The 20,155-nt window shown below is 37.3% G+C and overlaps 1 protein-coding gene across 12 annotated transcripts in view; it reads right to left on the reverse strand.

Moving 5' to 3' along the window:
- The window catches only part of PHACTR4 (phosphatase and actin regulator 4), a 127,506-nt gene that overhangs the window by 51,769 nt on the left and 55,582 nt on the right, over positions 1 to 20,155 (reverse strand). For 7 of the 12 annotated variants that reach the window (XR_016388076.1, XR_016388071.1, XR_016388077.1 and 4 more), the window contains exon 1: positions 3,833 to 4,294. The exons of 1 other annotated variant lie outside the window; for it this stretch is intronic. Coding sequence is in view for 4 of the 11 variants with exons in the window: in XM_089897757.1 (XP_089753883.1) it covers positions 3,833 to 3,893 (61 nt within the window). In the remaining 7 variants the exon portion in view is untranslated. Of the gene's footprint in view, positions 1 to 3,828; positions 4,295 to 20,155 lie in introns of those variants that run through there. 4 more of the 12 variants (XM_089897728.1, XM_030763850.2, XM_089897743.1 and 1 more) reach the window with 4 other exon arrangements.

Consider the following 20,155-nt stretch of genomic DNA (forward strand, 5'->3'; position numbering starts at 1 on the left):
TTTAAGTTTAAGGTATATGGCATAATGGTTTGACTTAAATATATTGTGGCCAATTACTTTTATAATCTAATGGTTCTGTTTAATTATCTTTTATGCCCATCTAGCTTGAAACAGATCTTGCTTTTATATAATCATTTTAACAGCATTAGAATTCTGTAAATGGAGAACACTAATTTATGGTACTTACACTATTGTACTTATACTCATTTTTGCCTTCTGAAAGAGGATTATTATTGAATTTAAAAAACTGTTTTAGAAAACAACAAAATTACAGAAAGCAAAACCTGCCACTAATGAACAAAGCAGGCTTTGTCTAGGGCAGGCCCATAACTTCCCTTGGAAATACTGCATAGTTCTGACCTTTGGGAAATAGAACTGGGCAAAGCACTCAAGAAGATAGCCAGGGAGAAGGTCTCTCTCTGTACGTGCAGGTACAAGTAGGTCTGAGGTTCCAACTCTGGGAAAAGAGATCTTTGACCGTAACTGCGTCAAGAAGTGATGCTGCTTTACTCTGGCAATTTGATATGTATACTTTTTTGATAAAAGTTCTAAGTTGAGAGAAAGGTTTTAAGGTGAGGTGCCAGAAAATATATTGTCTCATGGAAAAAAACTTTAAACCTATCAAAATTAACCTGCAAGTAGAAAGAGGGAATATACTGTTGTGACAATAGGCCATTCAGAAAATCTACTGAAGCAGAAAGAGGGAATAATAATTTTTGATTGGTATTCAACAGAAAATCCTTTAAGGAGTACATGACAGACCCCTAACACTTTCTCTTGATTCCTGGATTACATGAAGAAAGTATACCTGTTCCTTCTTTCTCAGAAGCATTTATTTTTAGATCTAGATAGGTATGAGAAATGTCTCTGATAATTCTGGTGACCAAATAATGCCAAGTGTTCTTCTTTCAAGTCTCATGAAGAAGTTTATTTTTAATAAATCCATCGATTATTTATTTCTATGTTAATATTGTTCTATAGCTATATTAAAATTTATTCATCCAGCAATCTCCTTACTAACTTTGCCTCCAAATAACAAAATTATTTCTAAAGCACCTTTCCCAAAACCACTCCTATTCTCACGTGGGAGAACACGTAACAACAAATTTCAGAGTAAAATGAATCGAATACTGATGGAAAAGGAATGAAGGAAAGAGGAAATATTACAACAGTGGTCCCCAACCTTTTTGCCACCAGGGACCAGTTTCGTGGAAGACAATTTTTCCATGGATGGGGGGGTGCGTGGGGGATGGTTCAGGCAGTAATATGAATGAGGGGATACTGGTATGCGGCCTGGGGATCGGGAATTCCCGTATTACAATATGACATCTTTTAAAGCAATATATTCTTATACAAAGGAAAAGGGGGGAAAAAAAAGGCTAATTATTGAGTGAAAGGTATATGATGGGGAAAAAAAAAAGAGCTAGAGAGAGGGAATGGAAAGTTAGAGAGAGAAGGAAAGTTCCAGCTTAAATGGTTGGGTAGAATTCACTAAAATTCTTGGTACTTCCCTGGTGGTCCAGTGGCTAAGACTCCATGCTCCCAATGTAGGGGGCTGGGTTCGATCCCTGGTCAGGGAACTTGATCCCACATGCATGCTGCAACTAAGGGTTCGCATGCTGCAACTAAAGATCCCGTGTGCCGCAAATAAGACCCGGCTCAGCTAAATAAATAAATAAATATCTTTGGTCTTGTGCCTAATTTAAGGACATGTGCTAAATCAGCTGTTTTTTTTTTTAGCTGTTTGTTTTAATATGATACATAGTAAAGGATTCTAGTGAACACAGAAACAGCTTTTTATGTTGATTGAGAACTACAAAGTATTATTTGAAAGTTTTATCTCAGTAAATCCTTTTTTTGGCCGCGCTGCACGGCTTGCGGGATCTCAGTTCCCAGACCAGGGATTGAACCTGCGACGTGGCAGTGGAAGCCCAGAATCCTAACCACTAGGCCACCAGGGAACTCCCCACTTCACAGGACTTTTATTAGGATTATTGGTAGAAGGAAAAATTGATGAATGATGAGCCCTACTTTTTTTAATAGGCAGAAAAAATCTGAAACTTTATCTGTTGAGATGAAATTTTTTGTCTAGTATATAGATGTTAAATGGGCATTCTTCATAAATATTACCACTCATTAGTACGCTGTACCTGCTTACCCATTTCTTGCTTTTCAAAGACCTTTCATTTCCATCTCATAGATAAATGCCTAGCATGATTTACATCCTGACTTGTTAACAGAGAACCACCTTTGTAGTAGAAACCACAGGAGAATTTAGTGGCCCAAAAGGGAATTTACCAAATTCAGGAGAGTGGTTACCTCTGGGAGCAAACAAGCAAAATGCCATCATAAGGGAATGTAGGCATAGAGAGAGGGGTGGGGTGGGATACAACTCTGTTTTTAATTTCATCTCAAGCTGAGTCGAGGCCCCAGAGGGTCCTTTTAATTTTCCTCTATACCCTTTTCTAGCCACTGGGTTGGACAAAAAGTTCAATTGGGTTTTTCCGTTAACATCGTATGAATTTTTCGGCCAACCCAATGAGAACGATTTCATTAAGGGAATAAAAACAAAACAAAACAACTGAGCTACTGAATTGATATGGACCCAGCCCTGGTGATCAAAGTAAAGTAAGTCAAGTTCTGATTTCAGTCCTAAAAATCTGTGGCTGAATGACTCACTTTGCGATCCATGTGCTTCAGTTTCAATAAAATATGAAAAGTACTTTGTAGGAATTTCACCTGGAAAGTTCTCAGGGGAAAACATACCTTTAGAAATGAAATTACATTAAATCATGAGACACATTTGGGCGTGTTACCTGTGTTCCCACACTTTATGGTTTTCTTTAAAGTCACTAACATTTTTCATTTCTGGGGGAAAAAAAAAGCACCCTGGGACTGAACATGTTTTCTGCTGCTTCATAAATCAAAGAGAAGGTATGAGAAGGTATGAATCTTAAAAAAAAAAAAGTATAATGTCAAGGAATGATTCACAGGCTTTTCCCCACTTTGTTTATATTTAGGAAGCCTTTAATGAGCATACACTTAAATCTATCTTTCCCACCTTTCTATCTTCACTTTATACAAAACCCCACAAGGTTGGGAAAATGAGTCTTTTAGTGACAGTGGACTTCCATTTCACTTATATGCTTTGAAACTCTGGCTACACTTATCAGCCTGGTCTCCAGCTATCTCTGAGACAATAACACTTCAAACGCAAAGCACTGCCTTCAGCAATGTTTATACCAAGTATTGCCTTATGAGAAACGGAAACACGAGCACAATGGAAAAAGCCTGAGACTTATTTGGAAAATGTATAACTGAGTCTAAAAAATTAAGTCAAATCTCAAAAATGGTCCTGTCGGGAATTCCCTGGTGGTCCAGTGGTTAGGACTCTGTGCTTCACTTCAGGGGGCCTGGTGGAACTGGTCGGGGGAACTAAGATCCCGCATGCTGCAGCCAACAAAACAAAACAAAACAAAACAAAACAGGTCCTGTTTATAGAAGTCAACAATTCTAATTCTATACCACACATATATATCAGCTGCCCAAGTCCTGCAAAAGAGCAGTAAAACACCATTGATTTCTAAACATGAGTTCCTGTAGCACTTATCTTCTGCAAGGGCAAGAAATTAACAGATGGTTTACTAGCAATATTGTCTTTAAAAAGTCCAAAAGGATCCAGTAAAACACAACTATGAGTGGTAAATTAATATAACTGAATGAAAAATTAACTTATTTTTCATTTATTCTTCACAAAGTAATAAACATCCCAAAGTTAAAAACATCAAAATCCTCACATTCAAATTCCTATAAAATAGTCAACTTCACCTACAGATCTGCCTTGCCTCTGTCAAGATTTTGTTTCTTTGCCTTCTATTACTCACCAACTCCATCTGGATTTACCGGTCTGGAGATGTCAGCTTGCCCCATGATTATGTTGTCTCATGTGTCTCACAACAACAAATTGTCCCGGACCAAAGCGAACTTTTCTTAAACGATAAATCCACGTAAGGAGGGGACATGCACTCCTCTCTCAGTGTCACCGCCAGACATCAGGAAATGGCAGGAAGTCAGTTAATCTGCAGGAGTTTCTGTTTCCCTGTATCCCGGACAAGGCACTGGTGTTTCTCACAAATATGTCTTCACGCTGGCTCTCTTCACATAGGAATGCCTGTCATTCCAGAGTGCACACTGTGAAGAGCTCAAGTGCAGGAAGGGGAGGAGACTGCCAACCACATTCTAGCTGCTGAGCGGCACAGCCCTCAAAGTCCACACCTACTTTTTCTGACACTGAGCTGGGTTACAACTTTCCAGACTCACAGTCACGAAGAAAGGGAGGCTGCTCAAGAGTCTACCAAAGAATTTGTAAATTTAATCACACAAAAAACATCGGGGTTATGCGTAACCAAGCTGATGGGAGCAGAAGTCCATTCAAAGGTACATTTTAGATACAGGCTTACCTCAAAATCAGACCATGCTGACATTTCACTGCTTGCTCTAAAACTGTATTTCGTACCTGTGAGTGGCATACTCAGAGCAGAATAAGATCTGTGTATTGGGAATTAATAACATTAGGAACAATATTTTAGAATTAATTATACCTTTTCTAAAAATAAAAAGAAATATTTCTGAAAATTTTGCTTACTAAAATAGTAAACTAGAAATGAATATTTTTAAGGTATTATGCAATATTTCTCTTTCTGCTGAAGTTCAATAATGATCTTGAGGAATACAAAACTATAGGAAGTAGCCCTATGTGCTGCATATAATACATAGGCAGTATCAGCTAACCACATGCAGCAATGGAAGGGCCAGCCTGCATGCTGATTTTTTTTTTATTCAGATATAACTAATTTATATACAGTCATATACATAAATATTAAGGATATAGCTTGATGAATTTAACATCTGAAGGTAAAGGGGGAACTAACAATTCTGAGCACTGTATTAAGGAGTTTTATACTGTCTATGTCCTTTAATTATCACCACAAATAAACAGGCATTGTGAAGAATATATTACTTACCCTATTATCAGATGAGAATAAGGCTACTGAGGTTAAATCCTGTGTTTGTCAAAGCCCTAATATTCCATTAACAAATGACAGCTACCCCTAAAACTGAGCTTTTAGTTTAAAACTTTGTTCTCCAAACTGAGATTTCGGAAAGATTTCTAGTATCTGGATTTTTCCTTTGCCTTTCCTTAGCACCTGCTCCTCTTTCCCCATTACCTTATCTCTATTATCTGCTTTTTATTAAAAAAGTAGCAAAGGTAAGGAATAAGAAAACGACAATGCTAAGGCATCAGTAAGGAAAAAAAAGTGTACACTTGGGCAAAACTCAGTTGTTAGTACTGGTAATAGTAAAAAAAATTATGATATTGACCATTAAAATAGGAAAGGATAAAAGGAAAAAAACAGCGGAATTTTCCATTAAAAGAATGCGCCAATCTAAAAATGTCAAATTCCTTCTAAGCTGGCCCTTACATTTATTAGCCTAAAAGCAGATCATGTGCAAGAGCACCACCCACTACTGTAAAATGGGGAAGCAAAAGGTGGCAAATGCATTGCCCAGCACCTAGTAGGTGCTCAGCATATTGTAGTTATCATCATCATGCAGACAACACAGCATATTGTTTAAGAAGATGAGCTTTGGAGGCAGACTAAAATTTTAATTCCAGATCTATTACTAGCTGTTAACACTAGGCAAGTTATTTCACCTCCCTGAGCCTCAGTTTCCTCATTTGTAAAGTGGGCATAACAATACTTACCAGTACAAGGCATTAAATGACATGAACAGAAATAAAGCACTTTGTAATGTGCCTGGCACATGGAAAGCTCTCAATAAATGCAAGCAATACCTATCACAGCTGTTATAGTAAAAAAAAAAAAACAAGTCAAAAAAGGAGAGGGCAGGTCAGGGGCAGCCAGACAATGGTACATGGCAGAAAACCCAGTCATTACAAGGAGGTTAGTCAGAAACGGAAGAGGATGACATTTCTGTACCATGAATCCAGAGAGCAAACTGGAAGAAGCAGGCCAAGGAGGAAGTGTGAACACAATCAGGTTGGTGCACAGAAACATTAAACAGATGGAACAGCCCAGATGTGTGTATTATCATGAATTAGTTCAAACCAGGCACATTAAACACACATACACACACACACACACACACACACACACACACACAGAGCCCAGAAACAGTATTACAGAATCTAGTTCATGTTGACAGAATTATACAAGAGTAGAACAGATAGATTTAAGGATCCTCATATGGCTGCTGTTTACTACCTGCCAAATTTACAAGTCCAACTTGACTTGGCTCACTGCTGATCTTGGGTATTTGAAAGCAGCAATAAACTCAAAGATTAGAAAAAGGATTCTTAGTGATCATTTGGCTCAATCTCCTATTCTTTATGGAAGTAGGAAATTGAGGGTTCAAGAGGTTAAATGCTTTGCTCAGAGACAGGACTAAAACCCAAGACTCCTGATTCTAACTCCAGGACTCACTTTGGCTCTTGTATAAATGGCCAAGGAAATATTTATTTCCTAAAGATATATTCATTTCCCAGGGAAGTCCACACTCTACAACAATGACAAATCTCTCAGAGATTCTAATTCTGTCACCTATGGACCAAACCAACACATGTTCCCTAACCAGCATGTTTCAGTTTCATTTTAACAATCAATATTTACTTTGTGCTGACAAAAGCAGACAAGCAGGGAGAGGGAAAAGTATTGGCCTACTAATGGCTTTAAAATTTAACAATAAGGCCTTGTGTTCATTCTAGTTTTCCATGTATTATTTTAGAAATGCAAAGGTAATTCTCACTTCAACTTTATAAGAAGTAGACAACTCTCTCTTAAGTGTCACCTAATAAGATACTCTCTTTTTAGAGTACTTTTCTTCCACAGCTTATTGCCTCAAGGAATGGGGCAAGTAACAGATTAAAATTTGTGAATCTCTTCCTATTTTATTTAGGGAAAGAGCAAAAAAGGCCTTATAAAGTTTAATATGCAAAGGAATCTAAGTTACAGCTTAGATTTAGATAGCAATTGAAGCCCCCAAGCAGTCTCATTTTATCGAAGAACTGTTTCTAAACAAACACTGCTGAACATTCAAAACCTTTAGTGACACTTACAATTCCAAAACTTTTTGTTGGCCAGCACATCAGACACTAACGTGAGAACATGCTTTATATTGTCAATAAACAGTTTACAAGATCAATCACAAAAGTACAATGCTTCCATTTAAATGTAATTTTATGCTGAGGTACCTATATAAATTGGCTTACCTAGGAGAGTAAACTCTTCGCTATTTCAATTACATCTCCCTCAGCTTAATTCAGCATACCACTTTAAGTTTGAGATGTCTCAAGGAGGTGAGCTCTAGTGAGAGGTTGGGAAGAAAGTCACTTTCCTCTTGGAAAGGCTGACCAACAGAAATTATTAACAGGTCACACGGATACATATTCAAGTAAAAGACTAATTTTCAACTTCTTTATATATAATTGAGGGTGGGAGCAGCTTTCTATTCTTTATTCCACCATCTAACTCTAATCTAGTCTGGCTGGCTCTGAATAGGAGATAAAATCCTACAATTAATAACCTCTGTCTCATATTCCATGTGGAAATTAGAAAGCCTTGCTAGTCACTTGTAAACTCTTCATTGTCTCATCTATTTGTACAAACCACTCCCTTGGCCTGGAATTTCTTTCCCAGATCCATCTAGGGAACTCCTACCCATCCTTTAAGAATTGGCTCAAATGTTGCTTCCACTATTAAGAGTCTTTTCTTAGTCACTCAAGCAGAATTCAGACAAAGATTTCCTGATCACTGATTATGTGCCCAGCAATGCTCTGGAACTAAAAAGAATAGTTTTTGTCCTTAAGGTGATTGCAGTTCAAATAAGTAGGATCAACAATAGAGCATGATAAGTACCTAGGTGCTACACAAACACACATTGATGGGGCTGGGGGCATCTAGCTTTCTCCTGAGAGATGAGAGAAAATATCTTGAATTAAGTGACTTCTAAAATCTGAGAGAGTCAGTCATAGAAGGAATAACAGAGGTGAGAAAAAGGTAAGGGCAGCAAGAGATAAGACTGGAGAGGTAAAGAGCTGCTCATGACTGATGGTGCCGGATGTATCACCCTAAACTGCATGACTTCTCTGCTGGGCAGGAACCATGATGTGCCTACACTTAAGCCCTCAGTGCCTGGCACGACTCAGTGCACGGTGGACATGCAAAAAGTATTTATTAACCTTGAGGACAAGGGAAGAAACAGCATTCCTCAACTTTAAGCTTTGCTCACAGAATCTGGTAGCAAAAGACAGTTAAGTTAAGGCAAAAAGTGCCACAGACGAAGGCTGGAAGAAATGTCAAGACCATAGACTAGTTTATCATTCCAAACAATCTTGAGAACTACTGTGAAACTCTCAATTCTGTGTGAAAAAATGGCACGCTTATGATGGTTTTTGAGAATTTACTGCTTTGCAAGTCGTAATAACTTTCAAAGAAGACAAATGTGTCAGGTGAATGTTTACATAAACCCTCATATAATCACGACTGCTAGGCTCAAGATCCTCAGCAGAAAGCACTTCTACTCCATGTGAACTAGCTGGAAGAACAGGCTGAAAGACAGAGATTAAAGTTAAGGGGGAGCCACTGGTACCACCAGATACTCATCCCTCTTACTCCCAATGACACTGGTTTCTTTCTGTGGCTGGCTCATTGGAGGCAAAAAATGAACACACGCGCCACCTATTCTACATCAAATACTGTAACTCTTGTCCCCTGCCTACCCCCACTTCCAGAAGGAAGCATGGCTTACCAACGGAGGAAAGCTTTCGAGGCTTTGGAGTTACATATACATAACTATGTAAAATGTCAGCTTTTCCATTTGCTGATTAGGTGACGCTGAACAATTACTTAACTTATATGAGATAGAGATAATTACTCAGAGTTTTTGTGAGGATCAAATAAGAGAAATCTCTAAATTATAGTCTGATGACTGAAAGCGCTTAATATATTTGGATCCTTCTCACCCCACTTAGATTCTTCATATAAATGATTCCCCCCCTCCACCGAATGCTTACATTTAAGTATCACCATTCCTTAGGAAAAAATGGGGAGGTTCTGCTATGCCTTTACATCACAGTGGCTATACATATGGCAGGCATGAAGTAATGTATATGTTTACAAGCCTACAGTATGCTGGACTGTGTTTATGGGAGAAAGAAACTGAAATTATGCCAGCAGGACTGCTTTCAGATCCATGGAATAAGAGACCTCAGGCTAGGAAATTGGAGCTACAGAAATTCTTTTTGCTTTCTCTTAAAGTTTTTGTTTTGAAGACAATAAATTCTTAAGGATGCCCTAGTGGTCAGGAGATGTTTCTAGAACTGAGGAGGTAGTTATAAAAATTATAGTAAGCAGGAAAGTTTCAGTTAAGAAAGATGAAACATTTCTTTCTGGTTGGGTTAAGGGGTTAGGTAGTTCCTCAGAGTACAGTAGAGTCAGTGGAAAAGGTAGGCGTAGATGAAAATGAGAATTAGCTGAATGGGTACTTCCCTGGTGGCTCAGTGGTTAAGAATCCTCCTGCCAACGCAGGGCACACGGGTTCGAGCCCTGGTCCAGGAACATCCCACATGCTGCAGAGCAACTAAGCCCGTGCACCACAACTACTGAGCCTGCGCTCTAGAGTCTGCGAGCAACAACTACTGAGCCCGCACACCACAACTATTGAAGCCTGCACACCTAAAGCCTGTGCTCTGCAACAAGAGAAGCCATGGCAATGAGAAGCCCGTGCACCGCAACGAAGACCCAACGCAGCCAAAAATAAATTAATTAATTAATTTTAAAAAATCCTAATTAAGAAAAAAGAACTAGCTGAATGGAGATGAGAAGAAGTGGAAAAAAACTGAGCAAAAAGATTCACAGGTTGTGTGGATGAGGGAAAAAGGGAAATGAGAAGAGGATACAAATGACATTTATCAAACTTTAATCCACTATGTGACATCAGGCGCCTGAATCAAATTATTGCCAAGCTCCCTTCAGGTTCTGAAATTCTACAGCAGAGTCAAACTGATGACAGCTAATTCAGTGTTCTGTTTCAAATAATGGTTCCAAGAAATGTTTTATTACAGAAGAGAACAGTGGCCATGGTGCACTTTATATAGCTAATCCAACTCAATGCTTGCCATAGCATGCAATATAAGTGCTTAATGAATTGGGGTATTATTATTGGGAAACCACAATCCTCATTTATTCATTCCACAAAAAATGTCCTGAGCACCTCTGAAGTATCAGTTACTGTTCTAGGTGTTGGAAACACTGACTGGATACAAAGAGGGAAAAATCTATGCCTTCTTTCTAGTATGTTAGACGGTGATAAGTGCTATAGAAAAAAAATTATTCAGGGAAAGGGAATACAATGGGCTGAGAAAGAGGGTGCTAAATTATAAACTGTGCAAGCAGAAGGGCATCATTGGGAAGATGACATATAAACGAAGACCTGAAATAAACAACACATTCCTCAATTAACGTACTAAGTGTAAATATTAATTACAACTATAGTATATTGTAATGACTGGTCAGTGAAGTAAGGGTTATCAAACGGGCTGCTCAGTTCTCAAATATTTAAAGATGTGCTGTCTAATACTGTGGTCACTAGTTACGTATGATTATTTATATCTATATTAATATTTAATACATTTATATTAAACACAATTTGCAATTCAGTTTCTCAGTTGTACTAGCCACATTTCACACATGGCCACCACACTGCATGATGCAGATCTAGACCATTTCCATCACTGCACAAAGTTCTATCAGACAGGCCAAACCCAAAGTATTTTTAAAGTACACTTACAAGTCTTCCAGTAACAATGCAAAACAGAGTATTTCATCAGCACGTGGTATCTATTTTCCATGGCACCAATGACTAAACACTAACTATACTATTAGTGTATATTATAGGCAGTATATTAGGCAGTATACTCCGAAGGAACATTGACAGTTAAAAAAAAAAGTTTCCTTTTATTCAGTCACAAACTATTTATACTCACAATCTTTGATACTCTTACTTTAACAGTTGAATTACTGTTTCTTTTCCTAGTAACGCTCAAGTAAAGTCTTTGACTATTAATAACAACTCAAAGCTCAGGGAAGGATGGTCTTATTTCAATTTAAAGATCTACTGAGAATTATATCCATTTGTTACCAATTGAAAATTAACAACCTCCATCTTACTGGCCATCCATTTAATATTCTATCTACCCCAAATAGTATTTTTTCATGTAGTTACAATGAAAGTGATTGAGAAATCTTAATCTTAAAGAAAAAAATATTTAATAAAACCACATGATATTCATAAAAACTAAGTCCCAAGTGGCCTCTGTCTACTAAGGAACCTGGAGGTATCAATGATGTGTAGAAACTAACCAGTCAGAAATCAAGGAGCTGCCCATCACAGGGTTTTGAAACACTGAATGTTCTCCAGTAAAGTGGCATTCATTGCTGATGACTCAGAGATGACTACTAGTCACTGCCACGTCTCTCCTTCCTTCTCTCTTTCATAACTCTTTCTAACTCATTTGGTTCTCAGTTTCACTTTCAGACAGTGAGAAAGAAATCCAAATATTACCAACACTCAGCCACATATCCAGTGGAAATACAATAAGTCTGATGATAGCTATAACATTTGTAAAAGTTATTCAGAAATTTCTAAAAAGAAATCTCCTTAAACATTCTTTTCTGGTACACGTGCAGGAGAATACAGACTTCACCTTCTACTAAATAAAAATTCTGAGTAATGAACACCTGGTTACACTGTGAGTCAACAGTAATTCTACAAAAGAACCAAGGATGACCATATAAATGAATGGTGTTTCTATCAAACTTGTTCCAGCCAATAATTCAAATGTACTTTATTCTTTGTTTTCCATGTAAGAAATATCCATCTCTTTTATACCATTCTCTTCCCTCAAAATTCTCAAACTTTCACAACCACAGAACCTAGGAGGTGAGGTACAGGAGAAAAGAAAGGCTATGTATATAATTTCTAAATTCAAAGAGAAATAGTGTTTTGGATTATACATACCTTTGCTTCTAAATCTTGTAAAATAAAATTTAAAAAGTAACAGTGAAACACCTTAACACTTTAGGAAAACAATGTATGAGGTCAGAGAAAATATGAACAACCTGTCCCTTTGCTCATCTGTCTATGTTAAAGCAATGAGCCCAATCCTAGTTTAACCTTTCTGAAAAGCTAATCTTTATTAGTGCTACCAGGTCTATAAAAATGTAGTCACCAAATAAAACCATCCAAGATGCAAATCTGATTACTGTTTTTTCAGCCTAAAAATAAGTTCCTTTGTTGAAAAAGCCCCAAATCAAACAGGATCCAATTAGCTATTAAACACTTTGCCCATTCTCATCTTGTTCCCAGGCCTAGGCAGCAAGAGCCTTCAGAATACCACCTATCCTAAAATCCAAATTGCTGACAACCAAGTTTGTTGTGTTGATTTGTAGTGAATGAAAAGAAAAAAAAGATAAAGGGCTAAAATGATTCTTCTGGGATTTATTCACTTGGGACAAAAAGTCTTCTATTTATAAATCCCAGTCTGACAGAATTTATTTGTGGATCACAGCTTTCAAATGTGACATCCTTTTATGTGTGTTTGGGACAGTAATAATTTCCTTCTTACCTGACTCCAGTTTTGTCCCTTTCTGATCTATTCTCAACAGTGGTACCACCATGACCTTTACAAAAACACAAATCTGACAGGGCTCTTCATAGCTTATTAAAAATCCTTCAAGACCTGGCCCAATGTCTATCTTTCTTTCTTTTGTTTAATTTTTACTGGAGTATAGTTGATTTACAATGTTGCGTTAGTTTCACGTATACAGCAAAGTGAATCAGTTATACATATATCCACTCTTTTTTAGATTCTTTTCCCATACAGGCCATTACAGAGTATTGAGTAGAGTTCCCAGTGTTATACAGCAGGTTCTTATTAGTTATTTTATATACAGCAGTGTGTGTATGTCAATCCCAATCTCCCAATTTATCCCTCCCCCCGCTTCCCTCTTGGTAACCATAAGTTTGTTTTCTACATCTGTGACTCTATTTCTGTTTTGTAAATAAGTTCATTTGTACCATTTTTTTAGATTCCACATATAAGTGATATCAAATATTTGTCTTTCTCTGTGTGTATTACTTCACTCAGTATGACAATCTCTAGGTCCATCCATGTTGCTGCACTAATGCCTATCTTTCTGTCTAACCTTTTCTCTCACCGCTCTCCCATGCCTGCTGTCTTTTAAGTCCTATTCCAAACCACTTGGAATTCTTAAACGATGATATATTTTCCCAGGTCTATCTATCTATGCATCTGCTCTTCTAGCTGCCTAAAATGTCCTCTCCCTCCATTCTTTAATCTGGCTAACTCCCACTCCTTCAAAATTCAGTTTATGTTTCACTTCCTCCAGGAATCGCTCCTTGAACATCTACCTTTCTATACTTAAGACTGAATTATGCACCCCTTCGGTACTCTGAAGTCACCCTGTATATACCTCTACATACAGGGGTATAAATCACTTTTGTTAAAATTATCTACTTACTTATTTGTCTCTCCTACATTCTTTGAACAGATTGTCTTTATATCCTCAGCTAGTAACATACTTCTCAGCACACAGAAGGCATTCAATAAATATTTTTTTAAATGGAGGGAGGCAAAGGGAAAGTAAGATCTTTCACTAGTTTAGCTTGTTAAGTGTCCCTTTCAGGTTATGGAGTATTTGTTTTGGGAAACATGCCAGGCCTGTAGGTACTGAACATATTATAATAAATCACTGAACAGTTTCATGACAAACAGGAAAGAAAAAGACAGATATAATTGAGATTATCTTGCTAACTTAGCTATGGGTTACATGTTACTACAAATTCACTTCCATAGATGCTTACAGTGACATAATCTTTTAATTACTGTTGCTTTTAGACTTATAAAAAACAGATTTAAAAAAATAGCTCTACTTTTCTTCTAGTTTCTAAGAGAAACAGGAGGACTAAAGTAGCACCACAAGTTTTTAATCACTCAAAGCTGATTTCTGGTCTCTGCTTCTTCTCCCCTTCATTCCTGTTTTCTGGTTTCTGATTATTTCATTAAATGGTAAAAGTTTCCATCAAAAAAATCAAAACATAAAGAAAATAATACTAAACTCAAAATGATTTACTGTTACATATGAACATCTCTAACAAAAGATCTGATGAAAAAGAAAGCTAAAGCTTAGAAAAGGTAAATTAAGTTCAACTTCCTATACATTCCTTCTCCCCATTCTCTACAGATAATAATAGCTAACATTAATCGATCATGTATTATAATGCCAGGGATTATTCTAAGTGTTTTGTTTTGTCTAATTCTTACAACAAGGCTATAAGAAGGATACCATTTATTATCCCCATTTAGTAGTTGAGGAAACTAAGTCACCCAGGGGTAAACCTGTCCAAGGAGTTCATAGCTAATAAACGGCAAAGCTAAGGTTCATATGTAAGTAATCTGGATGTGAATCTCCACTCCCAACTACTACAAGATAGTTTGTACTACGAAATGGACTTTGAATTCACACAATACCTCCTAGGTGTTTAGATAAGAACATTTATTTTTAACCTTATAAAAACTTTAGGAGGCAGTACTTTATTTATTTATTTATCTATCTATCTATTTATTTAGGGCTGTGTTGGGTCTTCATTTCTGTGCGAGGGTTTTCTCTGGTTGTGGCAAGCGGGGGCCACTTCATCGCGGTGCACGGGCCTCTCACTATCGTGGCCTCTCTTGTTGAGGAGCACAGGCTCCAGACGCGCAGACTCAGTAGTTGTGGCTCTCGGGCATAGTTGCTCCGTGGCATGTGGGATCTTCCCAGACCACGGCTCGAACCTGTGTCCCCTGCATTAGCAGGCAGATTCTCAACCACTGTGCCACCAGGGAAGCCCAGGAGGTAGTACTTTAACAAAAGTAAAATTCAGGTACAGAACAGTTATGTGAATTGCCCAAAATGACAATGTTAAAATTAAAAACACCAACAATTTGTTCTCTTAGCTTACCCCTGATATTTCCAGTTTGACTACCAAAAAGAATGATGTTTCTTATCTCAAAATCAATTTTTAAAGGAATTACTTAGAAAATAAGTGAAAGGTCTAGAATCAAGAGAAGTTGGCTATATGGGATACAGACATTTCTACTACCCCTCAAACCAAATCTAGAACAAAAATACTTCAGTCCCAATACTGCATGAGAAACCCAAATTACTGAAGCACAGGTTTACACCTTTAACCCACATGTATGCTACTGGGAGCAATCATTATTAGCAATGTACAAGTGTGCTTCACCACCATGTACTCCTTAGGGAGTACCATACTCCCTAAGGTACTTAGGAGCCCCTAGTTTTTCCTATTTCTCCACGTTCACCAAATTTTCCTGTTAGATACGAGACAAAAACAATTAAAACAAAAAAACTCTACTTAAAGTCATCAGTATTAAACTGTTCAAACAACACAGATATAGAAAAGGCAATATAGATGCTATAAAGCAAGTTTTGTTTTAATAATTTCCTTAAGTACAAGTCACGTTGAATAACATGGCATGAAATTCCAATAACACAATTATTTTTATCTGTATAAAAACACTTACTCATTCTGCCTAGCATTAATAGTTTTTAATCTCCTCTCTGAGTGATGAAACTATATCTTATTCTTTTTTTAAAATTAATTTTTATTGGAGTATGGCTGCTTTACAATATTCTGTTAGCCTCCACTGCACAACAAAATGAATCAGCCACATATACAGATATCCCCTCCCTTTTGGACTTCCCTCCCATTTAGGTTACCACAGTGCATAAGGTAGAGTTCCCTGTGCTATACAGTATGTTCCCATCAGTTGTCTATTTTATACATAGCATCAGTAATGTATATTTGTCAATCCCAGTCTCCCAATTCCTGCCTCCCCACCCCTTTCTCCCTTGGTATCCATACATTTGTTCTCTACGTCTATGTCTCTACTTCTGCTTTGCAAATAAGATCACCTATACCATTTTTCTAGATTCTTCACATATGCCTTATTATACGTTATTTGCTTTTCTCTTTCTGACTTACTTCACTCTGTATGACACTCTCTAGGTCCATCCACATCTCTACAAATGACCCAATTTCATTCCTTTTTATGGCTAAGTAATATTCCATTTATATATGCACCACATCTTCTTTATCCATTCCTCTGTTGATGGACATTTAGCTTGCTTCCATGTCCTAGCTATTGTAAACAGTGCTGCTATGAACATTGGGGTGCATGTGTTTTTTTAAATTATGGTTTTCTCTAGGTATATATATACCCAGTAGTGGGATTGTTGGGTCATTTGGTGAAAGTATATCTTATTCTTTTTTTTGTTTGTTTTTTTTTGTCCTTCATGGCAGCTAGGGCAATGTGCCTGGGAAAACTTATTAAATGAATTAATGAATCACTCAGCCAGCCAATCACCCACCCATCCGCTTTTTCACCTTTTGATTGGTTAGGGTATGTAGTGAGTATGACAATAAATTATCAAGCAACACCAACTGGACTTCACTGTAACCAATGTTAAGCTACTGGCCCTGGATGCATTATGAGATTATAACTAGAAGTAACAAGCACACACCAAAGCGCTTCACCCCAGCAAGAATGTCTTTTCTTTGGTGCCACTTTTCTCCTTTACTATTTAAGACATAATTCTTACGGGTTCTTGCTATTCAAGCCCTTTGATTATCCAGCTCTATACTGAAGAGGGAAAAGACTGACCTGGGGTGGGGGGCGGGGTGTAAAATGGACAAAATAAAGCTGCTAGACCCATCTGCTTTACACCATTTAAATTCTTTTGGGAGATCAAAGAAGAAAAACAGAAGATACACAATCATCAAAAGAAACCTAAATCTGAAATTTTATAATGTTTGAATAGTCAAGTAAAATGTAGTATTTATTTAATATTCTCAGGCAGTGAAAAAAAAAGAAAGCTGTAGCTACAGACTGCAATCTGATATGATATCACTCTGGCTACCAAGAGATACACACACTAGTTTGATGAGGAAAAAACAAAACACAAATCTTTGGGACTTCCCTGGTGGTCCACTGGGTAAGACTCCGCACTCCCAATGCAGAGGGCCTGGGTTCGATCCCTGGTCGGGGAACCAGATCCTCCACGCATGACGCAACTAAAGAGTTTGCATGCCACAGCTAAGAATCTGCATGCCGCAACCAAGAAGACTGCAAACCATGCCTAAGAGCCTGTATGCCACAACGAAGATCCTGCATGCTGCAACTAAGATCCGATGCAGCCAGAATAAATATTAAACACACACACACACACACACACACACACACACACAAATCTTCATTGAGGAACTGAAGGCCATCAACATCATTCCACAAGATAGTCCATTATACTACTATCCCCCTCTTTTAATGGAAGCCTCCATTACGGGGTGTGTACGTGTGTGCACATCTGTGCGTGTTTTGGACTCCACTGATGTTTCATGTTGCAATCTTGTAAAAACTATCCTGCCTTTGAATCAAGTCAAAGCTCTATCATGAAAGGCCATTTTTAGTATGATAGAACTCTAGAGGGCCAAGAAGCCAACCACTGAGGTTGTTTTGAAACTAATGGTCCCCTGCCTAATGGGAAATGTTCATATAAGTTTTATTACCAACTTTTAAATCCCACTGATCATACTTAACCTGAATTTGAAGTAAAGTTGAAGAAAAACATTTATTTATATTTTTATTTTGGCCGTGCCATGGGGCTTGCGGGATCTTAGTTCCCCGACCAGGAATTGAACCCGTGCCCCCTGCAACAGTGCAGAGTCTTAACCACTGGACCGGCAAGGAAGTCCCACTTATCACTTACTATTAAACCATAAAAATTTCAAGAACTTTAAAGTTTTCTTTTCTTTAATAAAAATAATACACACTTTTAAATCTGAATATGCCAATACACTGTGCCATGCACACTGCTGTTTATCAAGGTTATTTCTTTAAGTAAGTTGGGTAGATGGACACTCATAAATTTTCTTATTTCTTGACGTAACGCCTTTATTTACTTATCTATGATAGCAAATTTCTAGTTTTATAAGTTATGTGCTTTTCTTGGGCTTCCCTGGTGGAGCAGTGGTTGGGAGTCCGCCTGCCAATGCAGGGGACACGGGTTCGTGCCCCGGTCCGGGAGGATCCCACGTGCTGCAGAGCAGCTGGGCCCGTGAACCATGGCCGCTGAGCCTGCGCGTCCGGAGCCTGTGTTCTGCAACGGGAGAGGCCACAACAGTGAGAGGCCCACATACCGCAAAAAAAAAAAAAAAAAAAATTTATTCTAATATATATAAAAAATTTAATGATTCATTTTTGAACATTTAGTTTGCATTTATCAGCCATGTTACTGAATTCTTTTTCAGTTGATTCTTTTGGGAATATTTTTCTGAAGAGAGAATAATACTAGCCAACAACTATATACTTATTCTGTTTGTTATTGGAAACATACCTCTAATGATTGCTCATCTTACTGCACTAAGAACCCCCAAAATAATGTTAAATAAAGTAACAGTGGGCATTCTTGTCTTGTTCTTGCTCTAGTGGACATTTCTTCAGTATTTCACTGGTAAGTGTGCTAGTGTCTCTTGGTTTCAGATAGCTATTCTTTATCATATTAAAGGATTATGCAAGCATATTATAAAAGAAAAAAATGGACTAAAAGGATATACACAACATTCATGTTATGGGTTGTCACTGCAGAGTAGTGGTCAAAGGAGATTATAACTAACTTTTATAAATATGCCCTAATGTTACCAATTTTAAAATCAATTGAGTAGAAATATAGGTTCTTGTTATTATTTAAGTATTTTAGAATAAAAATAAATTATCCTACTCTTAGTGTAATAAAAGCTTTGAGTGGAATAGTTGAATTTTATCAAAAATTTTTGTGATCAGTAGAGATAAGCATATCGTTTTCCTCCTGTTTTTTTGACTTATCAATGTACTAATGTGTTATTATTTATAGTTTCCTTAATATAATACTTAGATCTTGAAAGAATTCCTCTTGGTTATATTCTTTTAATATACTCAGAGATCTGACATATCCAATGGGGAAAAAAAAAGTTCTAATCAGTATGTTAAAATAACTATATAGCTATAGTAATATAGTTATCTATAACTATATAGATAACTGCTCTAGAAAAAAACATGGAAGTAAATATATCAAAATATTATCAGTAGTTACCACAGGGTGGAAAGATCAAGTGTGACTTAAAATTTTCTACTTTACACCACTTTACATTTTCCGGAGGAAATATGTATTGTTTTTGAAATCAGAAAAAAATATAATAATGACTTGTTGAATTTAATCTGCAAGTACTTTATACAGACTTTCTACAACTATATTCATTAAGTGAGATAGGAAAAATTTCAATTTTCTTTTTGCACTATCTTTGTCAGCTCTCAGTTATCAAGATTTTGCTAATTTTATAAAATAAATGGGTGTACTTTCTTTTTCTCTACAGTGTGTGATATAGCATTATAATTATTTGCTTCTTCAAACAATTAATGAAACTGTCCATAAGAATCACTGGGGGACTTCCCTAGTGGTCCAGCGGTAAAGAATCCACCTTTCAATGCAGGGGACACGGGTTTGATCCCTGGTAAGGGAACTAAGATCTCAAATGCCACAGAGCAACTAAGCCCACATGCCACAACTACTGAGCTCATGCGCCTCAACGAGAGAGCCCATGTGCCACAAACTACAGAGCCCATGCACCCTGGAGCCTGCGCGCCACAACTAGAGAGAGAAAACCCGCTGCCACAACTAGGGAGAAACCTATGCACCATAATGAAGAGCCCGTGTGCTGCAACAAAGGATAGCACATGCCTCAACAAAGATCCCGTGTGCTGCAACTAAGACCCGACACAGCCAAAAAAAGAAAAAGAAAAACAAACAAAAAACAACTCACTGGGCTTAGATACATTTTAACATTTCGACCATGCCTGTTAGTCTATATGGGATTTTCATGTCTTGAGTCACTTTAGTAAATTATATTTCCCTAGAAAATTACCTATTTAATCAGGAATTTATTAATAAAGGTGTAA

This window comes from Delphinapterus leucas, chromosome 1 (assembly GCF_059928025.1).
Source record: "Delphinapterus leucas isolate spDelLeu-1000000601 "Yukka" chromosome 1, BTC_Dleu_Yukka2, whole genome shotgun sequence".
In the NCBI taxonomy this organism is placed as follows: domain Eukaryota; kingdom Metazoa; phylum Chordata; class Mammalia; order Artiodactyla; family Monodontidae; genus Delphinapterus; species Delphinapterus leucas.